At 43.0% G+C, this 12,942-nt stretch overlaps 1 protein-coding gene across 1 annotated transcript in view; it reads right to left on the bottom strand.

The window, feature by feature from the left end:
- Window positions 1-624: 624 nt before the first annotated feature.
- The window catches only part of LARS2 (leucyl-tRNA synthetase 2, mitochondrial), a gene marked incomplete at its 5' end in the record, with an annotated part of 26,851 nt that continues 14,533 nt past the window's right edge, over window positions 625-12,942 (bottom strand). The window contains 4 exons of the mRNA XM_008938278.1: window positions 625-804; window positions 3,160-3,287; window positions 11,438-11,549; window positions 11,979-12,056. Coding sequence (XP_008936526.1) covers window positions 625-804; window positions 3,160-3,287; window positions 11,438-11,549; window positions 11,979-12,056 — 498 coding nt within the window. The remainder of the gene's footprint in view (window positions 805-3,159; window positions 3,288-11,437; window positions 11,550-11,978; window positions 12,057-12,942) is intronic.

Raw genomic sequence — 12,942 nt, 5'->3', positions numbered from 1 at the left:
AACGAGGAAGGAGGATGCTGGCTAAGGCAGGGCTTGGCTGAATAATCTGACCTCTTTCTCAGCCAGGCTCTGAAATGTCTGTGAAATGCATCACACCACCCTGCTCTGGCCACCTGCTCTGCCCAAGGCTGCTGCTGAAGAAATCCTTTATTAAATTAACACTCTATAGTAACATTTTCTTATACCTTAAAACATTAATGGTAGGGTACCCAGGCATGAGATGCAGGGAGCAAAGATCAGCTGCAGCCCACTGAACATCTGCTGTAGCACACTCAGGGCAGTCCTTTAGTCGTGGGATCCTGTTTATGCCTCTGCACCCAGCCAGCTTCCCAGGATGTATCCCTGAGGCTGACACACACTCAGGGCTTAGCATCATTTACACCCTGTTACAATCATCTCGTTCCTCTGTGCTCCTTTCTCATTCTCCCAGAGAATACAAACAGAAACCTCAGTGCTGGTCACTTCTCCACGTTGAAATGGAGATTTAACAGCAACCTGATTTTAATAACATTCCTTCCTCACCGTGACACGAGATTTAAACACCCAGAACTGCTGGTGGTGCCCTGACAGTCCCCAGCTCCCTTCTGCAGCCCAGCAGGGTTTTGCTTTTGCTAGGAGCCTTTGCTACTCCTGCACCAAGAAGTTGATGAGGGCGGTTCGTGGGGACAGAAAAGCCTTTTTAATGGTTCTCCCCTGGAGGTGCTTGACTCCCAGCTCACTCTGAAGAACCAGCTCGTGGACTTCTTCAAAATTGCGTGCTGCCCGCTGGGGCACGGGGACCTTGCCACAGGCCTTGTTATTGATCTGGAAGAGAGACATGGCAACAAGAAAAAACAGAAGTTACCAAAACCATTTGTAGAATTTCATTTCCTGAATCTGATCCATCTCGTCGCAAGGGGAGGGGGTGAGTGTGGATCTAATTCTCTTCTCTCCAACACCAGGCTAAGTGGAGGATAAAATTCTCCACTGCTCCTTGTCCATTTGGCATAAAAGAAGGGAGAGAAACTCTAACTCATGATACTCAAGGAAAATTGAAGAAGTGGTCATAGGAAGCTTCTGCTGGTTTAGTCTTAATCATGGCAAACTGCAAGAGGAGATGTAAATGAGGCTTGGGTCCTTTCTCCCCTTGAGGAAGGATGCTGCTGCTGCTTTGTTCCTTTTTTTTAAAGATTTAATATTTTAGACTATTTTGGCTCCAGAGGGAACTAAAGACATTATGAAGGATGAAGCTGAAATCAAAGACTGAAAAATAAGCACCTGGATGCTGCAGAGAGGAAGCTTTAGTTCAACTCAAATATTTTTTCAGCCTTGATGCATAACCCTTCTGAGAAGTAAAAATGAAATTTACTGTCTGTGTACTTTGAGGCCTTCCTCACATGCCCAAACAAGAAAAATGACACCAACTATTTTATTTTAAATTTTATAAACCCATCAGTTTTGATGCCACAGCTGCTGCGAGCTCTGCCCCACCTAAAAGTGTGAGGAAGGGGAGCCAGAGAGCAGGATGAAATGCACACTGCATGCAGGGCAGACTTCCCAGCAGGAACAATCTGGGCTATGGTTACAAACACCCCACTTTGCCATAACACTGAGAGTAACAGACACCAGTCTCCAGGGGGTTGAAGGCCCTTCTTGCAGGTGATCTGGGCTGTATCACCCAGGAGGCAGCGAGTTAGCTGCTTTTGCTGCTCTGGGTTAAATATGGAAAGAAGAAACTCCAGCACAGACAGGAAATCACAAAGCAGTTTGTGTCAAGAGAAATACACCCATAGTGTCTCAGCAGGCAAGGCCCTGGCAGCCTGGGGCAGTGTGATGTCTGGAGGAGAGGAGGGTTTTGTGTGTTTGCTTTTGTTTTTTTTGAGGAGGCAGGAAGGTATCAGTGAAATGTCCAGGCATTTCCATGCTCAGTTGTATCATCTTAAAAACACCCAGTTCAGAGTTTTCCCTGTATTGCCAAAGTTTGTATTTTAATGATGTATTTAAAACCATGTTTGCTTTAACCCAAACTGCAGAGAAGTTTCTCTAATTACACAATTTCTCATTCATGACTTCCTTATAAACTGCAGGCTGGAATTTCAGACGTTTGCTAGCTGTGCTTGAAGGCAAAGGTTTATTTTAAGCTTGAGCACAGTGATTATACCCCAGTGAAGGTTTCTGTGGATATATGACCTTTTTACTAGGATAAATAAATGCTTATCATATCAAAAGCAAAATATGCACAGTGAATATTAGGGAAAGTCTGCTATTAACCCCAGCTGGCACTTGAGTCCTTCTTCTTGCTTTGGGAAAAGATGCCAACTGGAGATGTCCTCCAAAAACACAGCCCCTGTGGCCTCTGCTGAGGATGTACATTGAACCTGAGAAAAATGAGTCTTTGAGCAGCATTTCTCATTCTGTGCAAGTGGACTGACATGTAGAAAGTCAGGGACAGACTTTTTAGCAGGGCCTGCTGCAACAGGACAAGGGGGGAAGGTTTGAAATTAAAAGAGGTAAGAGAGAAGGAAGAAATGTTTGATGCTGAGGGTGGTGAGCCCCTGGCCCAGGCTGCCCAGAGAGGTGGTCGCTGCCCCATCCCTGGAACCATCCCAGGCCAGGTGGGATTGGACTCTGAGATCCCTGTTTTTCCTCAGCCTTGTTCCTGTAAACACTCTGCTGAAATGGGTCTGAAATTCAGCCCAAGGAGATGGGCAACATCATTTATTAAAAATCACAGCAACCTAGCCCAGCTTATGATAGGTTGCAAGGCAACCACAGCATAACAGGTACCACAAGAAAAGTCACCTCATCACACATTTTTGTACAGGGCCAAGTTCATAAATGTGCTGTCAGGCAAAAAATGTGAAAGGACCTGGACTTTGATCATGGTTTTGACTGTCCTGTCCTTGCCCACAGCTGCTGATTGGTCACATCTAGACAGACACTAGTACACACTCAAAAAGACTTACCCCTAGATCATCTTCTTTCCAGACTTTCTACAGTTTTCCCTTTAGGAAACCATTTTAATTACTCAGCACAAGGGTAATTGCAGCTTCTATTCTATCTGACTTTTCACTGAGCTGCCTAAGGCAGGAATGGACCTCCCCAGGAGCACTAATGTCATCTTCTGAGCTTGTCATGCACTAGTTGTCCACCCCTGAAAATCAATGCCAAGGCTCTTACCAGAACAGACATCTCCACCACCTCTGCTGGCTGAAGGTACTCAGGGTCTACTTTGGGCCAGGACTGCTGCAGCACATCAACATCCCAGTGGTGATGAGGACAAAGTTTATTCTGCACGTGTGCCAAACCTGGAACGTGAAACCAGTCAGACATTCAGCTGTACTGGAACCAGAACATTTGGCCTGTGGAATTTGTTTGGTAAATAAGATCAGAATAAGCAGTTGACTTTAAAAACAAGTCCCTGAGGAGGAAAGAACAATATTTAGATTATGATAGACAGGAAGATACACATTTCTGAAGTGCTTGCTCTGTGCTGTGTCTAGGGGTGCTGACATCAACAACGTGGGTACATTTGAGGTCTGGATTAACACTCCATAACTTTGAAAAGCCCACAGAAAACCACCATTTATTATTTTAAATTGTAATGCTGCAGTGCAAGCTGAGCTCTGCTTCTCAATCACAATACTGCATTTTTTTCCCCCCAATAAAACCATCAGTTTGATTAAAATTTTACTAAGAGCTCTACCAGACTGATAAACCATTATGGCTAATTATTCCACCATCTGCAATAAGCCAGGTAGTTTCTAGATTTGCAAGTCAAGCTACTTGCAAAATCTTCTCACCTTTTGTGAAGTCCCTATTTTCTCTCACATTAAAGGTGCTATGTAAGAATATTTTGCAGAGCTCACTCTCCTTTTGATATGTGCATTCTGAAACACTTGATCCTGGGATTTTTTTTTCATTTTAAATTTTTTTTTTTTTATTTTAAAAACTCCTGAGATGACTGTAAGTGATTGATCTCCTTTTATGAACTAGGCTTTGCTCTCCCCAAGACAATTTCACTCCTGATTTAACTAATGGGAGAAGAGGATCCAATTCATTCTGAAGCTGCACTCCTTAACTGAATAAAACCTTCTGAGTGGGATTTATGTTGCTGTAGGACAAAATAAAAAGATTTCACTGAACAAGAGGCTGTCAAATATGATCCACACTGACAACTGCTCTTGCAATTCTCACAAAGCCAGGGGATGTTTAGATTAAAAACACACCCTGTGTATGAGTAAGAAAACAGACTAAAACTTTTTAGGAGCACGTGCTTCATTCAGAAGTGCCAAGTGTACCTGAAATCTCATCTGGTTTGGGCAGCCTCCAGCAGGAGCATAAAGAGAAGCCATCAGTGCAAGATCTGCTGGTGCCACTGAGGGACCTGAAGCTGTTCAGAATGCAGCACAACAGCTGAGACAGGAGCAAGACCAGCCCAGAGTAACACAGCCAGGAAATTCCCTCGCTGGTTGTTCAGCCCAATCCAGTGAGTGGCAGCAGCCAGGGGCAGACAGAAAATGCCACCTCCTCCAGAAAACTCCACCCAGTTTTGGTGAGTGCTCCTGGGGACAGAGAGCTTTGGCAGAATGACCCAAGGGCACTGGGCTGGGCCAGCAGGAGCTGCTCCTAAAGGGAAGCAAGAACGTGCACATTCCCCAAGAATAACAGCTAAGCCACACTCTGTAACTGATCTGTCAGCCCCAATAATTGATTCAAACACTTCAACAGATCTGCTTTTGGGTATTTTTTTTTTCCCCTCTTGCAGCAGCAGCTCAGAAACTGAAAGAGCAGAAGATAGGAACTCAAGCAGGAAAAAAGCTCCACATTGGTGATTCATTATCACGTTGACTTTAAAGACCACAGCTGCTAGATTCTTCCCTTTTTGGCTTTTGAACCTCCAGATGAGCTCATTTCTTTCCAGCTGATCACATGCCTTGTGGCAGACACATACATACTGGTTTTTTTTCCTGCTGAAGTGGATTCTTCAAACTATTTAAAAACCACTTTCTTATAGAAGTCAAGAGCTTCTACCTAGGAAAGCAAAGCCAGGGTCAGTTTTAAACCCCACTGAAGCTGTCAGTCCTAATAAACCTGATAACACAAAAAACCCCCATGCATTCTGAAGCAGATAAAGTGTGACTAAGCACAATGTTGATCTTTTGGTTCGTTTTCTTGCTACAAAATGAGCTATGAGCTCATCCATACTAAAACAAAAACTGCAAAAGTCAACAGAACTAGTTTCAGAAAAAAAAGAGTTTGACAGGAAACCAAAATGAAGGTTTTCATTATGTTGCCTGTTTTGCTTCCTGCCTTAATTCACATCTTGTGAGCTGTAGGACACAGAAAATGTAATGACTTGGGCTCTGCTTTCAAACTGCAACACACACAAGCTGAGAAACTTCACCACCCTGCTCCAGAGTGGGGATGGCCCATCTGTCAGGACCCAGGCAGAGCCCTCCTCCAGCCTTCCCACTGGATTCTGACACCCTACACAGAAGCACTGAGAAGTGAAAACCTGATCATTCCACAGACTCCTACTGTGTAAACACTAAACCCCTATTTTCCTGTCTTACTGTACTGGAAAGAGCCTAGTGAAGTGCACTTGATGAAACTGTGTGTGCTGTGCTTCTGGTGTTGTGCTGTGCTCAGGCAGCAGCTGAGCCCCACGCAGCCTCTCCTTCACTCCTCCCTGCTCCCACTGGGGTGGGGAGGAGAACTGGAGCAGAAGTTGTGGGCTGAGATAAGAACAGCTTCATAACCAAAATAAAATAACAACAATAAAAAAATTAGTAATGAAAAGCACCAAAAGTTATACTAGTATGAAAAGTGGCAATAAAGGGATGAAAAATAACAACAAGATGGAGAAATAAACCCCAAGAAAAGACAAGAGATGCACAAAGCAACTGCTCCCCACTCCCTGACTGGTACCCAGCAGTGCTCAGGCCCCATAACCAGTTGCCCCCAGTTCATACACTGGGCATGACATCCTGTGGTAATACAAATGCTAAAACAAGCTTTCCCTAACCAGTAGCTCCCAGTACATAGGATAAACCCAGTAAATGGGTGAGCTGAGGGAAGGGAAGGAGGGGACAGGACCATTTGAACAATGTTTCAGCTCGTGGCAATGTTTTATTAGCACCACATGAGGATTTCAGAAGTGTTAATGCTTCTCCTTCCCCTAAGGTGCTGCTGGGGGAGGGAGAGCAGCTTCTCATTTTAAAGAGATTTAACAAGTAAGATGTGGAAGCAACTGTGTATCAAAACACAAACCAAATGATTACATCTTCTGCCTGCCACAGCAAGGTCACTCTGGTCCTGCAGGAAAAAAGCACTAGGAAAAATAACTGTCAAATCCCAGCAACAGTGCAGCCAGTTGGGACATGAATCTATGCAGGCAAGAGACAAAGATGTGGTGATGGAGTAAGAGCTGGCACAGGGAGGCTCCCAAAGCAGAAAAGGCAGGAGGGCAGGAGCCTTAATGGGCAATAAAGAAAAAAGAGAAGGCATCTGAAGCAACATCAGTCCCAGAAATCAGGACTAGGACTTTGCTAACAGGACACAAAAAGATGAGAGCAGGAAGCATAAGGTGACTATGAGGGTGGCATTGTCCAAATGCTGGCAACTTTTGGATTTAGCTGTCAAACCAATAGGAACCTGTGTTAATTAAAAATCCACTGCACCAGCAGATGAGCAGCTAAAGCTTTCCCAAAAGCCCAGAGCAGGGCAAGGCTAAGTGGAGACGTGTTCTGGGTCAGTATCTCCCTGGCCTCTGCAGCCTCTGCCAAGGACAGGACTGGTGCCACTGTTGCCTTGTGCCTGACGTGCTGTTTTTACTATTTAATGACACTTTCTCTTGGCCAGCCTGAGGCAAGCTGCCTGTCAGAAACAGCCTCCTGCAGCCCAGGAGGAGTGTGTCTGCCAGACCCAAACAGAATGGGCTGAAACCTCTGGGAAAGGACAGCACAGGAGCAGCTGATCCCAGACAGCTCCCAGCAAACCTGTCCTGTCCTATGGTGTAGCAGCACAGGACTGGGTGAAGTCAGGAAAATTCACTTTTCCTCAGTGCAGCACTAGGGGATGCAGCTTCTGCATTCCCTGGTGACAGCTGTGGAGCACCAGGGTGGGCTGTGAGAAGCCTGGGTTACCAAAAGTGAACTCTAGAGTGTGTTCCCATTCAGCAAACTCCACATGCACCCCTTTAACCTCCCCGAAATGATCTGCCTTCCTCCACCTGGATGGACTTACTGCCCCTTACTGTGCATTGTTATTATTCTTGGAGGAAAAAAACCCCAACTTTTAAAACTCCAAATTGTGTTTCTTGTTGGATTTCTGGTGGGTGGTTTCTGCATCCAGATTTTCAATTAAAATCTGTGATATCAATTAGCTTCTCCTCAACTCCATTCTTTACAGAAGCCTTCCTGGGCAAGGACTGAACTCGGACAAAGAAATCCTTCCAAAAGAGCTATTGCACTGACAGTCAGAGTGTTGTTAAGATAATTATACTATTACAAACCCCAGTTCCATTCATTGAAGTTCCATTTCAATCTCTCTTCAGGTATGTTTATCATCAGTACATATCTTCCACGTGCCATCTCTAATAAGAATGTAACAGCTCACAGGGAGCAGCTTCACACCCTTGTCTGGCCAGCAAAACACCCCATGACTACAGACAGTCTCAAATCCCCAGCAGCCTCAGATGGTGCCTGTATTCCTCAGACACAAGGCTGCAGGAAGGAAGCAGATTTCCTCATCCTGTTGGTGTTCATCAGCTGCCCAGCCAGCAGCCGGATGAGCTCTTCCCCCAGCCAGGGGCTGCAGCCACCTCTGAGGGGAGTGAGAACAGGCTGCTGTGTTCCCTGCACTGCCAGCACTGCTGGGCTCACCCACCAGAAACCTGAAAGCTGCTCCACAAATGCCTCAGCACTGGGTTAAACAGCATCCCAGCAGCCTGGAAGTATTTACGCCTGGAAGTATTTAGTGCCAGTACTGATGGCTGCTCTTCAGCCAGCTCACAGAGACCAAACTCTTCCTTCCTACCTGATGCATCAAACAAAAGTGGTCACAGAGCAATGAAACCCCACAGGAGAATGATTCTTCAGCTGCAGAACAACAAAAGTTGCTGTACCTTGAATCTCATTTTACTTTAATCCTACTGAATTGTATTTTACTTCAGTTATACACACATCAGAAGCATCCCTGGGTTACCAAACTGCAGTTCTGAGCCTGCAAAGTTTATCTCCAAGCTCACAAAGAAAGCAGTGGACTGAAAAGCTAACATTTCACATGAGCTCTGACCCCACTCTTGCAAAGCAGGAGAGCATCATGACAACAAAATTCCTTCCACTGCTGACGTCAGTCATTGCTTCAAGTGGCAAGCAAAGCAGCTTTAATGAACACTCTCAGATAATTTTGGAAGTTTCCCCAATATTTTCATTAGTTGGTAATCATCAAGCTGGACTGATCTGCAGTTAAATCCAGCTGTAAAGAACCTTTTTGCTGGCCAAGAGGATACCCACAGACATGCTTATACACTCAGCCAAGTGTTAATATTTGCAAGCTGTTGTATGAGAGAACACTGCTATTTTTTTTTTACATTTCATTGTGATCTGTGTCAAATAGCTTTTAGATTGAAATGGAAATCAACTGAGAAGAAACAAAGCACTTTTTGCTATATATATATAAATGCTATTTAAATATAAATATAAGAATATTTAAGCACTTTAAAATGTATCACATTGTGTTTTGCATTTAAATACTTTTTTTCAGGCAAAGGAGACTATTTTATGTAATTACAGAATAAAACCAATAGTATCAGATATTTTTGGGCAACAGAGCCTTCAGGATTTTAACATCTACAGATGCCAGCCTCTTTGGCCTAGCTTTTCATTCCAAACCTAGTAAAGGAAAAAAGGTTGGCTGATTTTTGGACATTTCCAAAACACCTCTCATTTAAACTGAAAAAGCCCCCAGCCTATCTGCACCTGCAGAAGAGCTCCCAGTTGTCAAAATTTATTCTGCTACCTCTAGAAGGCCTCATTCCAGGTGCTCAGCCACGAAGTTCTTCAGTTCAGGGGTGTAACTGTTTTTAAATCCTTGACAGAATTAATATATTACCACACATTAAGCCAGGGGTTAACTGTAGGTTGTCATTATTTCATGTTTACTTTTAAATTATATTGTAATTTCATCTTAAATGTTTTTTTGAACATAATCAGTGATCAGAAATGCATAAAAGGAGAAATTAAAATGCAAGAGTAGAAGTATTATTCATCCTGAGAAGCATGATGTCAAAATTAATGAGGATGCTCTTTTCTTTTCTCTCTTGTAGGGTTGTAGTAAAATTAATATTAAGCATCTCTCCTCATCTGCTAAACACTTTCTAATGAGAAACACTACCAAGAAAGTAAAATCCCTTTTCTTCAAAAAAAGCTCAAATCCACACGGAAGTGTAACATGGCTCAGAGTTAACTCAAGTCACTCTTCCTCCCAGTGTTCCTACTCACAGCAAAATTATCTGCTTGATATTAACTACAGGGCTCCCCACTCTCCCTGTTTCATTTTCCCCTGTGGAAAGAAAAATGCTCCTTTTTTTGACTCACTAAACCAAAATGTACAGGCTGCATGCAAGTTATTTTGGAATGAAATGTCTGTATTTAATTATAAATACATTGCTTACATGCTGTTTATTATTGGCACTGCAAGAGCAGACAGAGGATTCCATCAATGTGGGGAGGGGGATGGCTCCTCTAGGTGCTATTTATAGAGCTGATCATATACAATAATATCCAAAGTCCTCTTCCTGACTAGTTTATGTGAGAGGAAGCAGCACTACCTCTACAGCCAGATGCAAAGCCAAGCTACAAAAAAGAGTGTGTATGGAGAACTAAAGTACAAAGAAAACTACACATAGCATTTAGAAAGCTTATTTTTTATAGTGAAATTATTTGAAGTAAGAAAGGATCATCACTTATTCATGGTAAAGTTTAATAAATTGGTCAGATGCAAAGCCAAGCTACAAAAAAGAGTGTGTATGGAGAACTAAAGTACAAAGAAAACTACACATAGCATTTAGAAAGCTTATTTTTTATAGTGAAATTATTTGAAGTAAGAAAGGATCATCACTGGTAAAGTTTACTAAATTGGTTAAATCAGAACAACAAGACTTGACCCCAATTAAGCTTCCTTCTACTTGCATCAGAGAGATCCACAGAATGTTTATCATTCTCCAGGGATTTTAGTGGGAAGACAAGACTTCCTTCCCCAACACTCAGAATGTTACAGGATTAAGCTTTCTGTTCAACCATTTACATTAATTAAGACATCCTCCTGTTGTCATTTTATTGAGCATATTTGATAATTCTGTATTGCCCAACACATATTCAGTTCCAAGGTCCCAGGGCACTGTATGTTTGAGGTACTCAGCCTGGACCTCTGCCACCTCCACCTCAACCAATGCAGAAAGTATCGTGGCAAATACTCCCATTTAAGTATAATTTTAATTAGATGGCACTTTGTGTTGTAAGAGAATACTGACCAGAAGTAGCCTCCAGCTGGATCATGACTGCTGCCACTCTTTATTCTAAACAATTAAGCTTGTGTTAAGACAAGCAGTTTAGTAGCTCTGCTCCACAAACGCTTGAATGCACAAAGTTTTAGCACAACTGCTGAAAATAAAACTGTTCAAAAAGCACCCAAAAGCTAACGTTAGATCCAAAACCACCCCACCATTTGTGGCCAGTCTTAATGCAGAGTATTTTCTTATTTTCCCCACATATATCTTGCACCTTTTCCCAATAATCCTTAAGGCAACTGCTGACCTCTGCCATGCACACCCCCCCTTACTTCATAGGCTTGAACTGTAAACTTTGCCCACTTGGGATTCAGACCCCGAGGTTTACAACTGTGACAGATCTTAAAAAAGATTTCCTGTCTACCATTCCCACTCCCCATGAGAGGTTAATTTGCAGCATAATGTCCCTCAGTCTCTGGGGAATGCTGCAAGAGCAGGAATTTTATTCAACGCTCCTTTAGTCTCTTTAGCAGAGAGCCCTCTGACGTGGTTCTCTGAATTCCTAAAGACAGTGTTTGTAGCCCAAAGACTGGAGCAGTTGTTTGGGAAAGGGCTGTTTCTATCCTCACGTTCAGTCTTAAAGCTGCCATCCATCTGCAGGAGCAGCTAGCAACTGACATCAGAATTCCCCATGCAAGTCTGATCCTGAATTTTTCTTCCTTCTCCCTTTCTCTGCCTCAAAAAATCCACCTCTCCATGCAAGGGGAAGGAAACTAAAACCAGAGAGAGATCTGGGAACACCCCAAGTTTCAAATGTGTCTAGGAATTACAAGAGAAGGTGCCAAGACAGATGGAGAATTCAGGGATAACATGTAGTATGTTAAAGACATTTTTTCAACCTTTTTTTTCCTGGAACATCAATAAGAACTTTATTTCTCTAAATACCTTTCCACATCTCTGAGGCAATGTGTGGAGCCATAGGTGCCACCATAATGCAGAGTGCAGCCAAAGCATCTTCAAACTCTCTGCTGTGGAGAATGAGGGGCCGAGAAGCTTGCTAAGCAAAAGGACAGAAGGAGAAGAAAATAAATTGTTAACATTTGGGGGAAAGTACTTTCATTAAGAAAATGCAGTAGTAAAACCTAAAATCAATGCCTGTGGTTAGGAGAGTGTGATTTCACAATAAACTGGGGACTTATGAAAAGCTCTGGGGAATTACAAGGGCAACCCTTGCAGACAGAGCCAGCAGGACCTAGTGGCTCTAATAGCATCAAGCTCTTCCTGCAGAACTGCCTGTTTCAGGTTATGGTGGAACCAGAACGTGCTGCTGGCACAAGGAGTAATTCAGCAAGGCACTCAACTTGAACAAGACAAGAAACAACTGACAGAAAGCTGGGCCTATAGTTCAGGCAGCTCCTGCTTTGTATAAAGATTTACAGGGACAGGGTGTGGCAGAAAAATCCCCTCATTAACACTGTGTACTTACGTGGAGCACGTTAGTGAGGCTCATCAGTCTGGAAATGGCTGCGTTGAACAAATGATCCTTTGTGAAGTACTCTGTCACCTTGTGTGAGAAGAAAAGCACTTAGAATTCTCAAACACAGCATATTGGGCTTTTCAATGAAAAAATAATCATTATACCCTGATTTCAGTTTGTGAAGTAAGCCCATCTTACCCTCTTACATGAAAATCCCTCTGGCATGCAAACATCACACATGCAATCACAGGTGTCTATGGGATAAAAGCCATACAGAAACTCAGCTGATGGCTTCCCCTCTGGTTCAGTGTTCAAAGTTTCAATCAATGCCAATCAGAACTGTCTATTAGTAATTAACCTCTACTTCCCTTAATAAAATATCTTCCTTTTGCCCCTGTAAGAGGCCTTCATAGTTGTAAACCCCATTGTGCTGGTGAAGGCTTGCCCATAATTCTGCAGTTCTGAAGTCTGGAAGGTCCCTCACCACAGGGTTTAAATCAGGAAGTTTTGATCCATGGAAAAATATTTAAAATTAATTTTGCAGGTATTTATGCCTCCTTCTGAGCCTTGGTTAATTGAATTGACACTAATCACAGCATGAAACAACACATAAGAAATGGTTTTTCATCTCTTCAGTAATTTTTTTTAGGATCTATTAATATGCTTTCACCAATAACTTTTTCCCATTCCATCTGAAACAGCAGGCATGATAATGAGGTGTGAAGCAAATGGCTGAAAAGCTTTTGTCAGGGACAACCTGCAGAGCTCACCTGTAGCTTTGCTACTGGACATGGAGTGACTCCACACCCAGACTGATAACATTCCAGTGCCATAACATTTCACCCTCTGCATGAGGCACACAGCAGGGATATTTTTGCCAACCCAAATCTTACTCCTTTGCAGAAAAAGTTCTGTACTATTGAATTTGTTTGTAAATAAAATTACTTACACAGAGAATAATTCACTAAGAAAT

Source organism: Merops nubicus, unplaced genomic scaffold, assembly GCF_000691845.1.
Source record: "Merops nubicus isolate BGI_N331 unplaced genomic scaffold, ASM69184v1 scaffold8904, whole genome shotgun sequence".
In the NCBI taxonomy this organism is placed as follows: Eukaryota; Metazoa; Chordata; class Aves; order Coraciiformes; family Meropidae; genus Merops; species Merops nubicus.
Note: the sequence above shows the minus strand (reverse complement) of the source record. Positions and strands in the feature narration are given on the sequence as shown.